This window comes from Athene noctua, chromosome 1, assembly GCF_965140245.1.
Source record: "Athene noctua chromosome 1, bAthNoc1.hap1.1, whole genome shotgun sequence".
Taxonomy (NCBI): Eukaryota; Metazoa; Chordata; class Aves; order Strigiformes; family Strigidae; genus Athene; species Athene noctua.
This window is the reverse complement of record NC_134037.1, coordinates 73,244,089-73,266,421: the sequence shown is the minus strand read 5'-3', so window position 1 is coordinate 73,266,421 and position 22,333 is coordinate 73,244,089. Positions and strand designations below refer to the sequence as shown.

Genomic DNA, 22,333 nt, shown 5'->3' with positions numbered 1-22,333 from the left:
ATGTAGTGGTTTATCATATAGCAGCACTTGTGTCTGAAAAACAACCAAGTTTTAATTACTTTTCAGGCATCTTCCTTTGCTTCTGAGGTGAAGGATTGCATTGGTGCTGCTTTGCCTGTAAAAGGAATAATACAAAATACTTATCAAATGACCTCCTATGTAATGTTCAACTACTTACGCTTCTAAGGCCCTGCTAAGCTGTTGGTACCTCGTACGTACTCCTAATAGGAAACCTCCAGCAACTTAGAGCAATAACAGAGCTGACCAAGGCTTTTGAAAGCAGGAATCTTAACATGGAATAAAATTTTACATGTGGCTTGTTGTATGGAGCGCAGCTGCTATTGCATTCAGAAACACCTACATTTTTGGTAACAACTGTAGGTTTGACACTTCAAGAAATACTTTCATGTGAGGAAATTGGTTAAGAAATTAAAATCTGACTTCCCTGCATGGCATCAGAAGCTTATATTTTTAGTGTCTGTGTTATAAAAAGTTGGCCAAGATGCCCCTGTCTTTCTTTGGGATGCTGGAGTGCTCAAACATGTTGTTGTCTTTTTCAGAACCCTCGTCTAGAGTCCATAAAGTTTTGAAGTCAAATGGTAAGTTACTCCGTCTACTGTTTATTGACCCAGTGCTTCTGTACTTTGTAGAACAAGTAAAGATGGATCTTTTTCTCCTATAACTTTCCCTGAATGCATTGGGGGGTGGGGGAGACAGGGAGGGAAGAGAAGGAAGTGTGCAAAGAAAACAAAACATTGATGTTTAAATCTAATGTCTGCTTTTCCACACTTGGGTTCTGGTCCTATAAACATCCTAGAAGCTGGCAACTGAACACAGTGTCTTGGCCATTGTGAGTAGTTGCTCATATCACATCAGTGTTACAAAACCAAGACCTCAAGTGGAGGTAAAGCTCATGCTGTCTTTGTTTTATCAGAGACCCTAGATCTGCTCAACTGCTGCTGCATTTCCCTTTTGGGAATTCATAACTGGGATATTAGAGTAGCATTAAGATGGGCGTAGACTGACACCAGTTTGATTATTCCCTTATGATGAAGTATATATTTCTGTTTTCAGATATAAGTCCAGATATGCAGAAGGTAAGTAATTTCTTCTATTTCTTGGTTTACTGCATTCAAAATACTTAAAGCACAGTATTTCCTGTAGAATCCGCATCTTCTTGGTTGTGTTGATTTTAAGAATGGAAACAAACCCATAAATGTTGTTTAGCATCTCCAATAAGGTTACTGGAATGAAAGCAATAGAAATAACAGCCAACTATTTCAGGAATCTAATAACGAAAAAATGACTGATGCATATATTGTTGTACTTTACAGTATAATCAATTAGTAATGCTGTTGGGTACTTAAATACCACTATAATCATGGAATTGCTGTGTATAAAGTTAGTCTTTATTCTTTGGAGCATATTGTCTTTGCATTCCTTAAATAAGACTGGAAAATTTCAGCTTATACTGATATATGTATCATAAATATAAATCATGATATAAGACCAAACAGAGCAGATGCAGCTTAAGGAGATGGAAAGGAACATTTCTAATTTTTACATTTTCTGTAAGAATTTCTGATGAAGTTCCCAGTGTAGTTTGAATGTGTCATGTTGAATTTCAGGTCCTGGGGATGGAAGTTAAAGTGTGTGTGTGTGTAAGACAGAGTACATTACATATGACTTCACTGGGATGCCATAACACTGGAGCCCATGATTGGGGTGGGGGGTTTTGCATATATTTTTTCCAAGTCTAAATATTTGATGGAAAAATACCGGTTGTTTTACTTATTTCCTTATAAATCTAATTTCAGTGCAACTAGCTGAATGTGGCTTAAACATTGCCTGTAAGTCTGATGTAGAACAGTGTCTTACTAGAATATGTAGTCTCTATAAACTTCTAATCAAAGTTTTGTCATGTTTTTTTAAGCGGATCAGTATCGAAGGAGCCCTGTTATCTCAAGCTACCAAACTAGGATCAAATGAAGCCTTGCTAAATTCTAGGAAGAAGGTTTTGTTGGAATCCAGTGGGCTGGAGAGCCAATTTCAAGAATCTATTGAGCCTGCCTACAGCAGCGATCAGGATGAAAATCTTCAGACTTCTGCTACAGAACAGATTGATGCTGATGATGAAGAAGAGTCTGAACAGGTAGGAAAAAGAGGGGAAAAATAAAATCTTTTTTTCCTGTGGAGGATGGAAGAGGGATTAAAATTATCTGTAAAACAGCAAGGAGGCAGGAACGTGTTAAAGGTGTTTACAACTTTCTCTCCTTAGAAATATTTTTATTTAGACCTCACATGACACACTGTTGCATTTTACAGAGAAGATGTAAAATTAGCCCCTATACAGAGGAAGAAATCCCCACAGCTTGAAAGAGATTTTACTTAGTCCTTTGCAGTCCTCAAGCCTAGTTCTGACAGAAAGCTTTTATCTGTTGCACAAAACTGACTTTTCCTTTCTTCTCCAGCTGATGACATAAAAGGAACCTTTTTAGGCCACATGTGGAAGCAATGCCTTCAAGTCTCCAAAGCAAGGACTTGAATAGTAAATTAAGACTGTGGCGCTACCATGTGTGGTGTGATGTTTCTTGACCTGTGAGCTGCTGGCAGTAGCTAGGAACATGTGAACTTTAATATGAGAAGTTTTGAATCAGATTTTTGAAAATGACAATCTTTATATGTTACTACTGCACAGTTTTCCCGACTCTACGTGATGTTTACACACATATGTAGTACTTCTGAAAGACTTAAATCCCAGCTTTGAAATGTGGCTGTATTAAAGAATCCAGATTTTTCAGTTTGTTTGGTTTAGTTGATGCTGAGGTCCTATCCTTGTGTGGTCCATTTATTTTGTGAATTATCCTAAACCCATTATTGAAATTATTTTTGAAGTTTACTGTGCATTTCATTTTTGAAATTACACTATTTGCACTGTAAATCTTAGATAAAAATAGTATCTCATATCAGTGTACTGCAGTGTCTTGTAATTCTCCCTCTTCCTGACATGAGTAAGAACAAAAGAATGAGTAAGTGTGTGAAATAATACCACTGTAAAAACGTGTAATAGTAGCTTAGTGTTTAATCGTAGGTGTGGCAGCAGTACCTTCTCAGATTCCCACCATGTGTGCCCTTCAGTCTGAGTTAATTTGGACACTGCCCAACACGTAACATTCTGGCCTTCTGTTTGTTTGTTGTTTTTTTTTTTCCTGGGAAGTTGGATGACAGTATATTTTTTTAGTTTAGACCTCTTTCTGGTTTTCAAGACTGCAAGTGATAGTGAGACTATCCCCTCCCCTTTTTAAAAGTGAAAAAATACTTTGAAAATTGAATTTTTATGTGACCACCTTCTGTTATATAGCTTTGGCTGGGAGATTAAGCCCCTTTCCCTTGTCCAATTTCTGGGTATTCTTTTACATCTTTATTTTTATACACAGATTCTGCTTTCAGCCCCTTTTGACAAGCTGTATGGATTGATATAAATTTAATTGGTTATTGTAAAGGAAGTTTAATAGGCTCTGGATCATTCTTGTGGCAGTGCTCTGACTACTCATGAGCATTTTGTCCTCCCAGAACGGATACCTGGCCTGTTCTAGCTGCTAATAATTCTACTGAACAAGACTGTACAAAGAACTGTAGATTTTATCACCCCTCCCTTTTCTTTTAAATCACAGGGAGTGCAGCAAAACTCACTGCAGAAATCAAAAGGAGGAAGAAAAAGACTTAATAGTCAAGCTGCTGAAAATGTTGAAAAACGGAGAAGTGTTAATCTCAACAAGTGTGAAACACCGGTATATCTTTTTATTTTTAGTTCTATTTTGCTGTGCATCATAGAGATGTCAAAGAAATCTGTATTTTTCCTAGGTAGACAGATAAGTCATCTTCTGTTTATGTCATGTGTTAATATTCATATCACTGAAATATTCATCTGTATGATGAAGGATGATTCTTTTTGGGACAGGTTATAAAAACAACTGACCAAACCAATCGGCATTAACTTAAGCCAAACAAAATTATCTTTCCCTCTCTTTCCCAACCTCTGGCCGGGAACATCTACAGCATCCTTCACATTAGCTTTAGGTGGCATGTGGCCTTGCTGTAAATTAGATCTGCTGTTGGAGCTGGATGAAAATTTACTCCGAAAAGAAAATGAAATTTTTGGTGGCATGTGCTAGAGAGCATGACATACCTTTCTGCTAGGGTTATAGGCAAGGGGAAAGGGAGGAGAACAAAACTTTTGGCACAAACCCAGAGTCAGATCAGCTTAATCCAACTGTGAAACTGCAGAGTTAGCATAAAAGCTTTAATCTAACTCCTGCCAAACAAATTTGCCTTTAATTACTCATGCATTAACATAAGCCAATGTCTTGTATTTGAAGTAAGATGTTATTAAACACCAGGAGGGAACACGGAGTTATGGTAAAGATTAGGAGGCCAAGCAGTCTGGCATTCCCACCTTGCCTCCCTGGCTCCCTAGCAAGAAGCCTGCTCGCCCTGCCCATGTCCACCTGACTCCATACTGTGGGACACGCTGGTGCTATGGCAATTCTATGAATGGAGGGAATTGCTGTACTATCGCAGGGGATAGGCTAATGTTACCTGTGTGTTTCAAATCTCCACAGAGCTCCAAGGACCCTTCAGATGAAGAGTCAATCCAGTTGAATACTAGTCTCCCATTTTCGAGCGCAGCCGGACAGCCACCGTCGCCTAGACCATTCAGTACACCCCAGAGCAACTCACTAATCATGAATATCCTGGGGGGAGGTACATCTCTCAGAAACATCTGGACTGACCATCAGATCAGGCAGGCATTGTTTCCCAGCCGGCGTCCACCTTATGAGAATGAAGATGACGAAGATGATTATCAGATGTTTGTACCATCAGTGTCTACATCCAACGCTAGTTCAGCTGTGGGTGGAGAAAGGAGGGGTTCTTCTGGGCGTCCATGCAGCTGGCATTTGGGTGTAGTGCATCAAAATGAGACTTCCAGCCCCACTCGCCACAAAATTGTTAGGCGAGCCAGTAGTGCTGGTGAAAGTAACACACGTCCAGCCAGTGCAAGGTATAAAATAGGGGAGCGAGGTTCTCGAAGGGAAGCGAAGAGAGCAGAGGTGAGTGATATGAATGTATATCCTGAATCTTCAGAGGAGCTGACCATCGATGATATTGAACATGTTTATGATAATATAAGCTATAAAGACTTAAAGCTGATGGGTCTGACAAGAAGGGAGGAGGCAGACCGTGGTCCCCAGAGATCTGCTAGAGACTCTCTCTACGAGGCTGATAACAAAAGCATCTTAGATTCACCCTCCAAAAAGAGGACAGCAAATCAAAACAGGGCCTCCATTCATGCAAGTAGGGATGAGATGCTACTCAGTAGAGAAGCACCTACTTCAAGTTTGGATGAGCTCAGGATCGTTGAAGACAACATCTATGACACTATAGTGCTTCCAGAAACAGCGCTATTGAATTTTAAATGTGACCCCTTAAAATGCTCTAAAAGGAGAAGTTTTCTGGGCCTGGAAAAAGACTTTGCACGTTGTGACAATCTACGGCAGTTTGTTTCTGAAGAGAGTCTCCAGTTCAGTGAAGATGAAAGTCCTTACCATCGTGTTCCTGTTGACAATGACTATTTGAGCTTAGTAGATAGCTCCTCCAACTCAGATTCACTGTCCCATAAGTCTGCAGCAGATAAACTCTCGGAGGAAGTAGACGAGATTTGGAATGACCTGGAGAACTACATCAAGAAGAATGAGGAAAAGACAAGAGACCGTCTCCTTGCAGCCTTTCCTGTTTGTAAAGATGATATACAGGAAAGGCTGCATGCTGGTAGTACACCTGAACTGAGTAAAGATGTAGAGTACTCGCTGTCTACTCTGTCTCTGCCGGAAACTCCTATTTTCCCTAAAACTGTGAAGCCCAGGGCTGCCACCATAAGTGAGGCTAATCTCCGGCTTGAAGACACTACACCATGCAAGGAGAACTCTTTTGTGAGTCTGAACAGGTCTTCCTTCTCCAGTGAGATGCCTTTTGTAGATAGCCCGTACGAATCTGCCAATAGTGTTCTGTCCAACGCACATGCAGAGGGCATGGAAAATGACTTGGCTGTTGTGGATAAAACGAAAAACAGAGTTTTTATGATGGCAAGGCAGTACAGTCAAAAAATTAAGAAGGCTAACCAGCTTTTGAAAGTTAAAAGTCCAGAGCAGGAACAGCCAGCTAGCAGACAACAGAAACTGAAACACAAAGATCTTGCTGCTATTCTGGAGGAGAAGAAACAAGGAGGTCCTGCTATTGGTATGTTAAAAGTATTTCTACACCGATATATTTCTTTAGTAACTTTTAGTGAAATTTGTGTACTAAAATGGAAGATTATTAATTTTCTATACCTTGTTAGTTGAGTATTTTATTTCCTATGTTACTACTGAAATGAGTTCTTGGTGACTGCTTCTAACGTGAATAGTGCTTTATATCTCAGTTCTTGTCGTTACTTGATAAAATGGGAAGAAATAGTGGGTAGTCTCAGGAAAGATCAATTCAGCTGAGGCTGAAAATAGAAATCATGCCTGAAGCTCTATTGGCCTCTTTACAGAAAAGCAGTTATTTCCTTTAATAGTGTGATCTTCAGAGTTTGCCTAAAAGGTGTATTTTCAGGTAGGTTCACCTCCTAACAAGTCATGTGCATTTGCTCAGGTACCATCCACATCATGCCTATAAGCCTAAGGAATGGGGTCAGATAAGAAAGAGCTGGTAGTCATGCTTTATCTAATGAATGTGTAAAGACGTGGATAGGCAACAGATTTGAAACTATTTTTGTCCGTGGTCAAGTGAAACAAATGGAAGAATGGAGCCAGTGGACTCCACAGATTAGAATGTCATTCTTGCCTTCTTGTGATATTTATAAAAGTCCCTAAATATCTTATTTACCAGGCTATTTTCAAAATGTTCTTTTCCATTTTAACATGAAACAAGCAGTGTATGATTGGAACTATGTGCTACATTGCATCCGGCATGACTGTTCAGTGTTGCAAGATATTTTATGCTTCTTTTTCTTAATACAATGTACTGAAATGCAATGCAGTGCATGGCTTTTCCAGCCTCTGTTGTTTCCCGTTGAGGCTGAAGATACTGACACAGCTGTAAACTTTTCTCTTGACCAATAAAAAGCATTTTGAGATTTTTAAGTTTTTTAGATTTTAAAATTTTCACATGACACATTTGAATGGATTGATTGCCTCTGCTAATTTAATTCTCTCTCCTTTCTAGGTGCCAGAATAGCTGAATATTCCCAGCTTTATGACCAAATTGTCTTTAGAGAAAGTTCACCTAAGGTTCAAAAGGAAGCCTGGGCCCCTCCTCAGGAGCCATCATCTGGGAGGTTTTCCACGCCTGTGGCTGCATCTCCTCCCCGTTCCCAGGCTGCCAGTGACTGCTCAAGAGCAGAAGATTGGCTTTTGCATTCTACGTACAGTAACGGTGAGCTTGCTGACTTCTCTCCATGGCCTGAATCCCAAGACTCAAAGTCCAAGATCTCGTATGCAGAAGCCGGAACAAAAAGCAATTCAAGGCAGTTGCCATCAGCTGGCTCGGTGCCTTCCCTTCAGATTTCTAACCGTTTGCATGTCCCGGCGCAGAGGTGGAGTGCCATTATAAGCCAGCCGAACAAAGAAAATTTACACCAAGATCACATCTATAATTCCCTTGGGAGAAGAATAAGCAATGTGAAACCACAGGCATACAGCAGGTCACAGTCATCTTCCTCAATTGTGGTCAACAGGTCTGGAGAATCAATAGTATATCCTAATGAAACGGACAGGAAAAAGCTCCATTCGAACAGGACCTTCCGATTCAACAGCCATCAAACGCCGGGTATTGCTTCAGGATGTACGGGGCCTGATATGAGAAAGCAGATCACTGAAAACTGTTCAGATATGATTCTGCAGGATTCTCAAAAGGTCCTGAGAGTGAACAGGGCCTCCCCTCTGACGGCACAAATGGCCACCCAGAACTATTTTTCGAATTTCAAAGATACTGAAGAAGAAGGGGATGATGATGACTATGTTGAAATAAAATCTGAAGATGAGGGATCTGACTTGGAGACTTTTCGGAACCAAACAAGGAAATCGGATCCTAAACTGTGTCATGCAGATGCTGCTCCTTCTGAAACACTCTGTGGCAAAACTGTCTCTTGTACTCCTGCAAAGCCTGCCGGCAGCAAACACGCACTTACCCCGTATCTGACTGCATATAACGATTCGGATAAACTGAACGACTACCTGTGGAGAGTACCATCTCCTAATCAGCAGAATATTGTCCAGTCTTTAAGGGAAAAGTTTCAGTGTCTCAGTTCAAGTAGCTTTGCTTGATGCTTTCAGTAATTTCTAGCTGTACTGCCTTATCATGACAGAGTATATCCTAGGACAATCAGTACTGGCATCATGTATGTCCATAATATTACACCATCAGGCATTGTATCACAGTAATATTGTAAATAGATGTGAAATGTATCTCTTTTTTTAAATGGTTTAGAATTCTGGAAGTGAAAAAGGCCATGTGTGCGCTGTCTGGTGTCTCACGCCATAGTGCAGGTGGACTTCTCATCTCCTGTTTAACCTTTGCATTTCTTCCCTTGTTAGGTGTGATGATACCTTTTGATTCTTACCATCGAACCAGGTGTGATGCCATTTGATTCTTAAACCACTTTATCGTGTGGAAACCTTTGTATTTGGGCTTTTGAGTTGGTGACCAGCGTTCTGTGTCCAAAATACCCACGTGATTCCTCTGAATATGTATGGGAGCATTTAGCTGAGCAGCTACTCCCATGACTCTGCAGATTTCTGAGCAGGGTTCTGGTAATTGCATCAACATGCTACATGTGCAATCACACATACTTTTTGCACGTTACTTTTCATCAGACAGTTTCCAAGTCTGTGGGACCAACGCATATGCTACATTACTTTAGAACAGGCTTCTTACGTTTTAAACAAAACCCAGTCCTAGTGCTTGTGAGAGATGTCAGACTGTGGTAGCTCTGTGTCTGAAGCCTCTTGTACTGACTGTAACTCACGGCAAGCAGAGGATGAGCAGTGGCAGCTTTTTGTGTGAACCTGTGGACATAATGCAGTCCTTGCCTGGAGGATGTTTTGGGCAGTAGAAGGGGAGCTTTGCTGCTTGTGAAGATGAGTAGACCAGGTTTGGTACCTCCAGTGGTGGTGGTGTTTGTGACCTGCAGGCAAAATTTGAGTACCTTGTAGCTCAGAACCCAGCAGCTGAAAGCCACTGTGCATGAGTTTGCAAAGTAGCTGTGTTTTATACGGAGTGGCCTGCAGGGCCTGTTCAAGTCCCAAAGTCCACAATCCCAAGAGAGAATGAGGCTTGGCTAGATGCTTGCGTGAAATACTAATCATGAGGCACGTTTGGCCCATAGGGTGCTGCAGTGATACTGCCGGCTGACTGACAAGCTGCCTTCCCCGGGGGAATGTGTTTCCTGTAGTAGGTAGTGACCCTTCCAGGCAGAGAGAGGTAAAATATGTATTTTGCAAACCAGGCAGGGCTGATTCTAATCCAATTTATGTACAATAGAAGTAGCTTAAAAAATGAGAATACATTCCATTCTTTTGCATATAATGTGTAGAATAAATGCTGCCATTTAGAACAAGAACAGGCTTTCCAATACAATGCACACTTACTCCCCTTTGTAACCTTTGTTGCACGGCTTTGGATTCTGTTACTTGAAAATATTGTACGTAAAGGAAAGCCTGAACACGTCTACGCTGATCATCTTGTGTGACTGTTGTTCTTTTTTGGTGCTTAAATTCTTCGGATTTCATGGATAAAGCCAGTACCAAGTAAAACATATCAATAAATAAAGGAGTTGCATTGAAATACTATTTTTACTAACCACATAACACTCCCCTCAGCTACAGAGCACTGTACTTCTGGAACAGCTGACAATTTACTATACAGTGGTTACTGTGAGGAAAACCTGAAGTTGTCAGTGTACAGCTAATTACTTGCAGACTAAGATTTAAGGACTTGAATTTGTTAGAACGGATTAAATTATTTGCCGCACGTTATCTTGCGTTGGCTAGAAATCGTTCTTTTTGCGGGCTGGTTGGTCATGGTACTTACTAGCTCGTACCACAGGGATACTTGTTACAGTCAGCATATCCACTGTGATAGGACCCGCCTCTATCTAGTAGAATCTGAGTGAGAAATAATGTTGTACATATTTAAGACGCCGAAGTGTAGCAGAGCCTGTATTTATTTAATATAGCTTGTAAAGTGTTGTAAATACGAATAGAAGTTAAATCAGTGCTTCACCCGCGCACGTCTACATTTGGTTAAACAGCTAGGGGAACGTCGCTTAACTCCCATCTCATGCAATCAATAGGGTTGGGAGCGGGGGGGAAATACCCCCCCCGTTAAACCAACAAGCAGAAAAAGGGACTTCTACTAGCGTGTAACTTCTCCCAGGGACCATTTCATACTATTTTTAATAAACGTTGAGTATGCAAAAGCTTTGGAGTTCCGTTTATTGAGGGCGATGGAGGGGGGGAGATGGTGGTTTTTGTCGGTCGTAGGTGATGCTTGGGGGTGATTTGGGGTTTTTTGGTGATGTTTCTTTTCTGGCAGGCAGGCGGAAGCGAAAAGTCGACAGCACCGGGGACGGGGCGGGGAACGGGGAGAGGGGGAGGGCGGTGCAGAGCACCGCCCTCCCCCTCTCCCCGTTCCCCGCCCCGTCCCCGGTGCTGCCTGCTTGCTGCCGTAGCCCACCGGAGCTATGAGGACCGCGGTGCTGCGGCGCTGCCTGGCTCCGGTGCTGCCCGCCGTGCCGCGGCCGCCGAGCCGCCGGTTGTGCGGGCGGCAGCCGGGGGGCACCGAGACGGCGGCGGCGCGGTAAGAGGCGCACGTGGGGAGGCGGCTGATGCAACCGGGGGGGGGTGGTGATGGTGGTAAAGGGGATTTTGGAAAGAGGATGTTTCCTCGCTGGGTGCGTCGGGTTGGGATTTTGCAGCGGGGGGTGGGTGAGTGCGTGATGCCCTGCCGGGGAGGGGAGGCGACCGCGTGGTAAAATGTGTACCCCCGTCCCGTGTCCGTGTGTCCGTCCCGCCCCCCCCCCCGCCCTTTTTTTTTTTTTCTTTTTTTTTTTTTTTTCTTGTGGTTTTTGTGTGACGGCATTTTGAGGGCGAGTAGAGACGTGGCGGTAGTGCAGGTGAGGATGTGTGTGCCTGGAAAACGTGTGTGTGTGTGTGTGCGCCCCCCCCCCCGTCATCTGAGACAGTTTGTCTGCCACGGCATTGACCTGAATTGGCATTTGGCTTCTGCAAGGGGGAGGGTATGAGGTAGCAAAACCCAGCTTTAGGCTGGGTTTTCCTCTCTGTTAGTCTGCGTGTGGGGGAGAGACAGACAGACACATCTTTCAGGGGGTCTCCTCCTTCCCTTGCTGGGTAAGTATCATCTGCATGTGCAGAAGGTAACAGAGGAGAGCCAGCAGCCACTTAACCAGAAAATTTTTCCAGAAGGCATTCCCGGTGCCTGGCTGCCACTGGTTTTTCCAAGAAGCAGGGTGGCAAACAGAGCTCCTTCTGTCTCCCTGCTGCCCACAGTTTTGAATAGCATCCACAAGAAGTGTTAGGGTTGCCACTGTTGGTGCTGGTGATGCCTGTGCTAAGCTGTAGCGGTCCCAGGTGTAAAGGCTTCTGTCACCACCTGGGCCAGGGGTATGGACATGAAGGACCCACCTGAGCCGAGGGCTGAGGGTAGTGGTTCCCTGCCACTGTGCTTCCCGTGGTGGGGCTGGACAAGCCTTCTCATGAAATGGCATAAGCTGGCTATAAAGTTTTGGGCATGTTGGAGCAATGATGCACAAAGCTGTAAAACAAAAGTGTTTCGGTCTGTGAAGGCTTTCTGTACTGGCCTGCTGACTGACAGCCTTCACAGTTTACATGCATAAGCAGTTTTGGTGATTAAAAGTGTATGTGCCTAGGCATTTATTCCATATTGCTGACTAACAGGTTTCTGCTGGCTGATGTTATTTTGCTAAACATTTGTCCATTATTATTGTGTTGCAGTAAAATCACCGAGAATGCAAAGAAATCCTTGGCCTCTCTTAAGAGAGAAAACCCTCGGCTTGAGCCAACACTTGCCATTATTCAGGTAAAGTGTGTTTGTATGCTCACTGGCTGTGAGAGATCCCCTTCTGTATCGTTGCTTGTCTAAAACTTCAGAACCGTATGACGCAGAAAGTAACTTTTATTCGAGCAGAGCAATAGGAGGAGGTAATGCCACCAAACTGCAGATGGAGGGAGGAATCCCAGTCTCATAAGCCCTTCTCCAGGCCTGAAACAGCCACAGTAAACTTCAGGCTGTGGGAGAGGTTTGCAGAGGAAGGGAGCGATTTTAGCCCTTCCTCCCTTTGCTGACACTGTCTTCTTCCATGTTGTGAGTACAGGATCGCCTTTTCTCACGGGTTGTCTAAGTTGACATACTTAAGTTTTTCTCAGCCTTTGCTTAGCTAGAAGCTTTTGTTGCAGTCCTGAAAAAAAAGTTTACGTGCCTGAAAACATGGACCTCCCTTCACCTTCCACCCCTGAAATAACATTGCCGTGGTTAAAGAAAGACCCTGCTGCTTCCTGCCAGCCTTTGTTGCCTTTGGGCAGCTGTAGCTTATGACTGCATTACTGCTGTCCTAAGGAGAGGGAAACCATGCTGAAAAGTCCCAGTCAGCTCGAAAGGGCCTGTGTGAAATAAATGGGCTGTGTAAAATGTCAGTATCCTTTCGAAGTCGCCGCACTTTCTAAGGTGAAGCAATTGTGTAGTAAGGGAGAGCTCTTGTATTACTAACCTGTGGAGAGCTTTCCTTCCCGTCCCAGTAGTGCTTCTATCTTTGAAACAGGCAAACAAACTCATAGATGAGGTTTGCTTTACCTGCATACTTGAGAGATGTTCCTCTTCAGATTTCATCAGCTTTGGGCCAAGAAACTGGGGATGTTTGTCATTCAGAGTGGGACCCAGAGCTGTGAAGTCAGAAACATTTTTGTCCTGTTTCCTAGGATGGTCCTGTTGGTTTTGAGTCGACACACACTGAATCTTTGACCCTGTAGCTCTGAGTAACTCTAAATACTTTTGAAGTAGTGCTAGTGAATCTAAGAAATAATGCACCAGCTTTATTTCAGTAGATTTTCTAGAGAGGCTGAGTGAACAAGCTCTCCCATCTCTTACACTCTCTGGGTAATTGCTGTTAAGTGTTTTCAAATAGTCCTCTAAGGCTATAAGTTTAAGGACTGCTAGAAAAGCAGTGACCTGTTGTTTCTCACTCCTGTCTTGTCTCCATCCAGTTGCACCATGACCTTGATTGATCCACTCTGGGCTGGAGGCATCTGGGGAGGCTTCTGTTTAGCCACGCTAGTCCCTGAGTCTGGTTTTCTGCGGGGCCATGAGTGTTTTATGCTGGCACATGGGAAGGGACATTGTTAGGGTGGGAGGGAGCATTGTGTAAGGAGGGGGAGGTGCCACAGGAGCAGGTAAATTACAGGTGGTACCGCTGGTGGCTCCATCCCAGTTAAACCTCTCCAGCAGTCCTGGTGTTATCATGTCCGTGTGAGGACACAGTTCCAGGTTTACTGGCACAGGGGAGACGCTGCTGAGCTGACCTTAGTCCCATCTCTTCTTCTCTCGCCACAGTGTGAGCTCCACATGTGTTCTCAATGGAGCAGCCTCTGTGCTGCCCCTCACCCCCACCTGCCAGATTTGGGGAGTGGGAGACTGGTAGGGTGGCACCAGGGATGTAGGCAGAGCTGGGCTGGGGGAGGGAGCTGGGGGGTGGAGGCCAAGCCCTCATGCTCTGAGGAGTTGCCATTCTCTTTTTTTTCATTGTCAGCTGTCTTCAACCATTTGGGATTAACAGGTTGGTAAATTAAGGGCTTGAACCAAAATAATTTTGGGTGATGGTAGTGACAGTCGAAGCCAGCGCTGGCAGCTAACCAGGAAATAAGCAGCTCAACTCTTGACGGGAAGTCACTGGCACTGAGTCTTGTGGAAAAAGCTATGTAGAACATGTTCATGAAATTGTAACAAACTTCTTTAAAATTATTTGTTTTGGTCCTGTTTTCTGGGTTGGAAAACAGGTTTTATATATAATCATATAGCTGTGAGAAGTGTTTTATTAATTTTGTTATGAGGCCACTAACATTTTTGAGTGTGGAACTTTCACTGATCTGTTAGTAGGAGGTTTCTAGTTCTGGATATCGAATTCTCAGTTTTATTGTTACAATATATGAAAATATTTGAAGAGCCTCCTAAAGTTCAGGAGTAACTTGAAGAGTAAAATTCAATTGTAATTATTATGATTAAATATTTTAATATATATGGTGCATATAAGTATAGAGACCTCAGGGAGAACAGTTCCTGGGTGAGATGGTCTCCCAGGTAAATCTTCCCAGGAGATGCTTCTGTCCTAGTGCAGGTGCCTGCTGGCAATTGGGAGGAGCTGATAACTTCTCTTGCTTCTGTATTGACAGACTCGCTGTAATATATGATGATAATGATTCGCCTCATTCTTGGTAAGGCAAACCGGTGTTGTTAGGTGGTACGGGGACATGGCGGGAAATGCAAGTGCTGCTGCTGCCTATTTTATCCTTGTTACGTGACTGGGTGGAGAATGGTATCTTCAGATACAGACCGGTACCTTTCTTATATGGTGAATTTACGTTAAGGAAATGGCTCCTCTTGTCTATAAAAGCCAAGCTAATATCAACACACACTTAAACCAAACCAAAATAAATTTACTCGATGCCCTTCTCTTTCTTAAATTGCTAGGCTTTTTATCTGTTTGAATACTAGTAGACACAAACATCCTCTATATGTTTCTTTCATAGACCTGTGCATTAGTGCATTTGCATTTTTAAATGTAAATTTATTATTTTAAAACATAGTTTCTGTTTTGTTCCCTAAGGCACATAATGATAATTTGATTCAAGAAATAAACAAGAACTTTGCCGAAGAGGTAAGCTTTACCCAGTACACTTGTTATTAATCATGAGCTACTTGCCTTTGGTAACTGTAAGTATTTATTTTCTTTTGGCAGGTTGGTCTACGTGTTATTCACATCTGTCTCCCTGAAGGCAGCAGCAAGGATGAGGTAACTGCAGTACCTGAAGCACTCTTCCTTTTTCCACTTTTGTCATAAACTTATACTTATTGCTGACAATCATTATTAGTTTGACTGACCTCTGTTAACCCAAATTAGGATTGGGACTGCCTTAGTTCAAGTAGCACTTATTATCCCCCTATTGGCACATGTGAGTAAAAAGGGAATTAATGGGCTTGTCAGCTGTCCCCAGCAAGGTGAAGCAGAATCAGCAGAGTAATGTTTTGTTTTCATGTCTGGTATTTAACTGCAGTGATCCCTCATACTAGCACGGGTATCCCATCTCCCACAGTTCTCTTGTGACTGCACTTGATTCTTGCCCAAGTTAATCAGGGAAATGAAAAATTAATTGATTTAGAGGGGGAGGGAGTTGAATTTATCTGCCTGTTTATTGATGTCGTAATGCTTAAAATATGTATTAAAAACATCATCCACCCCAAATCACTAGAGGGCTAAATTCTTGCCTTGTCAAAGTCATTAGGTTGGAGGCACAGCACTGGTATCAAGTATGTTTTAAATATAGCAAACCATATTAATATACAGGATCCTGAGGCATCTGAAAGTAAAAAGGGAATGTGTAGTAAAAATATGCCACCGTTCTCAGCTGGCCTCCTTGTGCTTGGTGAGTTTGATAATCCTGCAGACTTGTGGGTTTTATGTACTGTTTGTGTTTGGTACGCTTTGTTTTTAAAAAGTTACTGACTTGCAGTGTAATCTCAAAAACAGCTTTCAGATATGTTGAGAGGAGCTTAGTGTGAAGATTTTTAGGAGTCCAGTTTTGTGGATGATTGAATAGTCAGCTACCTGTTTAAGAAGGGTGGGCTTTTGAAATGAAAATCAAATACACTTTGCTGTTGTTAAATTCATTTTATCTGTTGAGTAACACAGTAGGAAATAGGTAAAGTATAATGAGTATGCAGCACTAGTTGCTGTTACTTTGAAGTAGTATCTCAGGAAGCAGCTGAGCTGTGTATGTAAAGAGAAAAGTGGGGTATTTTTGTTATTTGAAGAAAGTTACTTTCAATAAAGTTCATAAAGATTTGCTTACTCTCCTGATTACTCCCTACGACAAAGGATTTTTTCATCTGTTAAAGTCCATGTGCTAGCTTGTATTCTCTGGTTTGGGAAGGTGGGAGGAATTTCAGTACCATGCACTTTGTGTTCTGCCATAACTGCCTGTGTACAGGCAAGTTAATACAAGATTGCTTTACCCTGCATGAGTTGTCAGTATTTTAAATGCTGTGATGATGGCAAGCTGAATGCAAGTAAAATGCAATGAAAATACAGAACTGAATTATTTTCCCAGGAAGCGGGTATATAGTTCAAACTTCATTCGATTGAGGCTGTTTATGAACTATGTTGCCTTTAATTGCTGTGTAGGCCCCCAACATTTTGTAGAATCTCAAGGTTTTTTTAAGCAAAATGTGGATGTTTTCACATCCATATTCAGGTGTACACTCATCCTTACTTTATTTTAGAATGTATACCAGCCCTGTTGCTGTCAAATGGCTCAAGGTTTTAATATGTATGCCTGTTTCTGTCTCAGAAGTCAGCCAACTAACTGGGCATTTCTATACTAGTCACATGCTTGCATAATCTTTGTCAACATGAATGTAGCATGTTCTGTTGGTTCAGAGTTGGAGCTGACCTAACCCCTACCAAATTTCCCTAGCTTAATATTGATTGCATATCAACTGTTTGGGTAATATCAGTTTACATTAAAAGCATTTTAGAAAGGCATGATATTAGCAAAAAAAAAGAAAAATCTTATAATCATTTTCTGTTGGATATTAATCCAGTTAAAGTACATGGCTTTGTGGTGGTTGCACACTGATCCTATTTATATGATGGAAAGAGGTGCTCGCATGGCATTTCTCACGTGAGAAAGTGTCAGCATGTTTTCCATTGTATACTTCCTAGTCACAGCAGAATAGCATTGCACTTCAGAGATGAAGCAATCAAGGGTAGGTAGTACAGTCTCAGATGTCAACTACGACCAATTATAAAACATTTGAACTTGCATCTGGTTCAGTACTTGAAATTCCTAAACTTTTGTGCAGTACCTTTTCAAAATAACAATTCTTCATGACTGTCAGCTCTTAGAATCAGCGTGTTTTGAGAAGGAAAGTGGGTAACAAAATATGTTGGTTTAATAAAATGAATTTTTTCTTGTATGATTGTTTTTTCCGGTATTACAACCTTTTGTCCATGTTCTGTGTTGGGACGCGATCTTGTCCTATTTTGAACTATGTTTTAACCAAGGCTTCTTATTTCTAAAAGCATCTTCTGAAGCCTTTACAGTTGTTGAGCTTTTGCTGAGATTTGGAAAGGTGAAAGATAAAATGCTTTTGGCAGCGTCATGTCACGTAATACGTGTTGGCTCTGCAAAATGTTTAGAATAGAGTCAGGGTGGCTTATTTTGGTAAGCCGTGGAAATATAAACCAAGGAAAGCAGGTTATTGTTTTTTCATTTAGAAGTTGCAGTAATATGTGAGGAAAGCAAAGGTGGCCGTAACGTAGTTTTAAAATACAGGTTCTATGCCTTTCTAATTAGATGATGCTTTGCCTGTTGTTCTGATCTTTAATGCTTTTTATTAACTTCCTAGATTATCAATGAAATCATGAGACTTAATGAGGATCCTAATGTGCAGGGCCTTGCTCTTGACCTCCCAGAAAGCTTATGTAACAGTAAGGTATTAAACGCTGTGAAACCAGAGAAGGATGTGGATGGGTAAGTGGAACACTGGGAAATAATATTAGCAGACATGAGGCTGATGGCTCTGTAAAAGCAATTTTCCCCTGTGCTTTTCATTAATGGATTCCTCAGTCAATGTGTCTAGCTGTGCTATTGAGCAGTGATAAATGATGCCTCTGAATCAATGAGAAGTCTTTTGCTGCAGTCATTTTCATCATTATCTTTTTAATCTTTGTATACTGTATATTCAGCAGATGGTCTTTTCAAAGAATTCAGAAATTAAGTTCTGATTTACTAATGATACTTAAGGTATTTCAGTACTTCGGTAATACAACTGGTAGTCACAAAGTATAGAACACATATCCAAAAATTTTCACAAGAAGGATTGATGGAAAAGTTGCAGAGAAGGTTTTAACTTCCTTACAGCAGACTTTCTTGCAGTGAGAGAGTAGGATGTAATAGCTTGGACCCATTAGCACAACTTTCCAATCAGTCTTGAGTTGCACTGCTCTTTGGAGAGGCCACTGGCATAATTTACGTGTCTGGGCTGCCATTTTGCTGCTCTTGCAGCCTTCTTTCAACTGTAGACTTACATACCCCCACTCCCTTTTTTTTTTCATGTTGGGGAAAAAAATCTTAAAATCTTGCAAATTAGTTACTCCATTACCTGGAGTACTGGAGACTGACACAGAATTCAGCACATCCTTGTGTATCAAAGAGAGCACAGTGCAGCGTGGAAACACTCGAGTGTCCCCCAGGCAAGCCAGCCTGAGCCCAGGAGGAGGTGTTGCCTCCAGCTCAGCTTAGCCCTGGTGGCGCTGATCTGGGTCCACTGCAGTCACTGAAGTGTTTTGGTCCAATGTGCTTTGAGCAGCCCACTGCAACGAGTGAAGAGCTCCCTGTGTATGGTGGGCTTGTGTTGCTTGTTTCAACTCACAGATCCTTTTTGTGGCCTCTCTTGAGGCTCGGTGTTTGTCTAAGGGTGATGTGGGATGATACAAATTAGCCACAGTACATGACTATCAAAGGAGTCACTTGTACAAAGAGTGTTTAGTTTTGGGATTAGCTGTTAGCCGTGTTACTGTGGATTTATGTTACACAAAGTTTTTTTTTAATTGCCATATTTTTCCTCTGCAGATTATCTGATGTAAACCTAGGACGCTTGGTACGCGGTGATGCCTGTGACTGTCTGGTTCCTCCTACAGTATGTGCTGTGATGGAGCTTCTTGAAGATTTAGGTGAGACCTTCTATCATAGTTGTTACATTAATTTTAGTCTAACTAATTTACTCTGTTTCAGTCCTGATTGAGACAAATATAATCTCACCTTGTTGTGTTTTCTGGTTAGTGTTGTTTTCCCACCTGACATATATCTGTCTCCTGCTAGTGAGGAACCTCAGTGAGATCTGAATGTAATATTTGTAGAAATGGGTCTCAGTCCTACAGATTTTGGAGACTGTGCAGGGATTACTTGCCATCAAAAGGTTTAATCTCACTGAAGCCACTCGAGACATGTGAGTCTTCAAAACTGAAAATATAGGCATCACTTAAGGATTTCACTTGACAATTCTGATTAGTGTGAACAGTTGGAGAAATCCAGGTCTGCCTGTAAATAACTGCTGAGCAAATCCTTTGGTTTGGGTTGTGTGCTGTAAATGCTAACATTGAAATAGCAGATTTAAACAAGTGGCTTTACAGTGTGTGAAGATGCTGTTAGTTTAAGGCAGTGTTTCAGAAGTAGTCTCTCTTACAGTGATTCATAATTGCTGAGACAAGGATTTCTGTAACAGAACTGTGAACAGGAGGTCAGATGTACTTAGTAACAAATATGAAATAAAGGACTTGTGCAAATAAAAGACCAGAAAACCGGAAGAACAGTATTTGCTTACTGGAGTTAGAGAGTCACCAGGAAACAACTTAAAACCTGTGGTCTGTGTTACTGCATGGGCTCCCAAAGGGTTGCCCATAATACTACAGCGCTGGGGTGGTGTGGGCACATAGCTCTGTCCTGTCATGAGCCGCTTTGCTGGCTCTTCTGGAGAGCTACAGTAGCAGGTGCCCCAGTAAAAGAGGGGAGTTCTCATAGATGCTCCAGCTCTATGGCCCAGCGGAGCCCGGTGCTAGTGCCTTTGCAGCCAGGGGCGGCTGAATGACTTGCCTTGTGTCACCTAGGTGGAAAGAAGGTGCTACTGGTGGGAGCCAGCGGGGCAGTGGGTGCTGCCTTGCAGTGCATGCTGCAGAGGGAGGGAGCGACGACTCTGAGCTGCCAGTGGAAAGCCCCTGAGCTGCAGACCAAGGTGAGTGCTTTACTGTCTGCCCAGTGCCTCAGGGCTCCTCCTGCATCCCTGTCATCCGGGCATCCCTGTCAACTGTCTGCGTGGCACTGCTCCCCTTTGCTACCATTCCTGAGAGGGAGACTTGTCGTTGCAGCCACAAGTGGCAGTGGGGCACTGGGGCTTGCTGGTAGCCAACGTGAATTAGGATCTTTCCTCTTCTCCTTTCTGCTTGCTCAGCTCAGGCAAACAGGGGTCTCTACCAGAATATTACATACGTAGCAGCAACTGCTGTAATTTCATTATTTTACACTGGTAGCTGTGAGAGAAAGAATTCAGGGGTACGGTTTAAATCAAATGTATTAGGTCTCCCTTTGTCTTTCCCTCGGTGCAAGAGAGAGATGCCCGCTTTCTTCTCATCCTGTGATGTAGTCACCTGTATGAAATTACTTTAATCGAACTGGTGTCTTAAAGGTTTGCAAATGCTGCCTCTTTTGGGACAAGGAAGATCACTGTCTTTGAAGAGAACTGTAAAAAAGATTCAGAGAAATTCAGGAGCCTTAATCCAAAGGATTTAAGTTGCGTGGTCTTTCTGGTTGCTTTTTGCAGATCTCTTAGCAACAACTTAGAAGTTGGTATGATTTTCTGTTAAACTTCCCAGTTTGTTCCTTAGTCCCAAATTTAATGGAATAATACAACTGGGCATGTGTCCTTTGGGCATGTGCCGAGGGTTTCAGGTATTAGCTGTAGAAGAGGTGCATGTACTCCAGGGACTGTTTGCAAGTCGCTGTAGAGGCGAGATGTGAGGGGCAGCTCTTGTCTTACGTTTGATAGCACATGCCACAAGGTGGCAGCCAATGCAAAATGATGGTATTAAACCTCTGGGTTTTGAAGGCAAGGACAGGAGGAGGAAATAAGTTTAAGCAGCTGTGATAAAGTTCTCTGGCAAACCTGTGTTTTCACAGCTGTGGATGTTTTTGTCAGGCTTGTCTCAGCTCTGTGCTTTAAGTGACAGACAGCACTTAGGAAACATATGTGTGTCTCAGATGGGAGCACTGTGAACTTAATACTAGCCATGTCTCATTCTTTAATTATTTCTTATTGCTTGGTGTTGTGCTAGAAGGCTGCTTTGGGCTGGATGGGGTAGGTGACAGGTTGGCCAGAGGTGATTCCACTGGTTCACAGCAAAAAGACTTGAACCAGGCCAGAGCTGCTTGTGCAGTGCTGTCGATAATGCTGGAGAGAGTGCTATTTCCTTCCATACAGATGCTTTCCCATAATAGTGCTTTGCTTTTTGGCATTCCCTGTAGCTTACCTTTTGCAGCAGGTCACTGATGGGAAGCAGAGTAGGAGGCCTAAGGAGGAGGCTGTTTGAGGCTTTGCACATCAGTCTTCCCAAGTTCATTTTTAACTTTTGGCAGTAAAGGAGTTTCTGCTTTGCCTGGAGTACTAATCAGCAGAGCTTGGGGGAAATCTACCTTCCTCTTCCTTGTCTGTAAGCCTGGGGCAGCGTGTCACCAGTAACCTTCAGAGGGATGCTGAACCTGGTTGGATGTAACACTTACAGTTAACTAGCTTCTAGGTAAAATCTAATGCTTATGGGGAAAACTATCCTGTTTCATACTCTCAAAACTTGGAGAGTTAGAAACCAAGCACAGATTTCCCGCTGGACAACGAGGCACTGCTGTCTTGTGGCAGCTGATATTTGAAGCACAATGTTGTCAGACAACATGATTATAGCTGATGATATGAATTTACTTTCTCTTGTTTGTTCAAAATGCTGATTAAGTAAAAGTTTAAAGGCTCACAAGGTTTCTTCTGAGTTTTTAAAAATTTTAATTTCAAGTAAGAAAATGTGTTAATTGGTGTTGAGGATTTTCCAAGACTTGGAAGAATTAATTCATGTTTTGTTTTTACTGCACAGTACGCTAACTTTAGACATGGCCGTACACTTTTTCTCCTTCTTCTGAATATCATATCTCTACAGTAGCAGTCTGGGTGCTGTTGTTTGGAAGTATAACCTGAGGTAGCATAGTAACTTCACTTATGACATGAGGGATGAAGTTACAAAAAGTATAAACTTCTCATTAGGATGCAATTGTTTCGCAATATATACCAGGAAAGGAAAAATTGATCTTAAGGGTAGGTGTACCTTACTTGTCTTAATCCATTGTCCCGGCCCATTTGCCCTGAAGCACTAATCCCAAACTTTATG

The 22,333-nt window shown here is 42.4% G+C and overlaps 2 protein-coding genes across 3 annotated transcripts in view; both read left to right on the top strand.

Moving 5' to 3' along the window:
* Positions 1-10,510, top strand: part of PLEKHG1 (pleckstrin homology and RhoGEF domain containing G1) — a 130,388-nt gene extending 119,878 nt beyond the window's left edge. For both annotated transcript variants that reach the window (XM_074896564.1, XM_074896565.1), the window contains 6 exons: positions 561-599; positions 1,075-1,097; positions 1,934-2,152; positions 3,675-3,791; positions 4,623-6,297; positions 7,267-10,510. In XM_074896564.1, coding sequence (XP_074752665.1) covers positions 561-599; positions 1,075-1,097; positions 1,934-2,152; positions 3,675-3,791; positions 4,623-6,297; positions 7,267-8,366 — 3,173 coding nt within the window. In that variant the 3' untranslated portion in view covers positions 8,367-10,510. The remainder of the gene's footprint in view (positions 1-560; positions 600-1,074; positions 1,098-1,933; positions 2,153-3,674; positions 3,792-4,622; positions 6,298-7,266) is intronic.
* A 230-nt stretch (positions 10,511-10,740) lies between these two features.
* Positions 10,741-22,333, top strand: part of MTHFD1L (methylenetetrahydrofolate dehydrogenase (NADP+ dependent) 1 like) — a 157,486-nt gene continuing 145,893 nt past the window's right edge. The window contains exons 1-7 of the mRNA XM_074896561.1: positions 10,741-10,899; positions 12,075-12,159; positions 14,957-15,007; positions 15,089-15,142; positions 17,758-17,882; positions 18,984-19,084; positions 20,018-20,142. Coding sequence (XP_074752662.1) covers positions 10,784-10,899; positions 12,075-12,159; positions 14,957-15,007; positions 15,089-15,142; positions 17,758-17,882; positions 18,984-19,084; positions 20,018-20,142 — 657 coding nt within the window. The 5' untranslated portion in view covers positions 10,741-10,783. The remainder of the gene's footprint in view (positions 10,900-12,074; positions 12,160-14,956; positions 15,008-15,088; positions 15,143-17,757; positions 17,883-18,983; positions 19,085-20,017; positions 20,143-22,333) is intronic.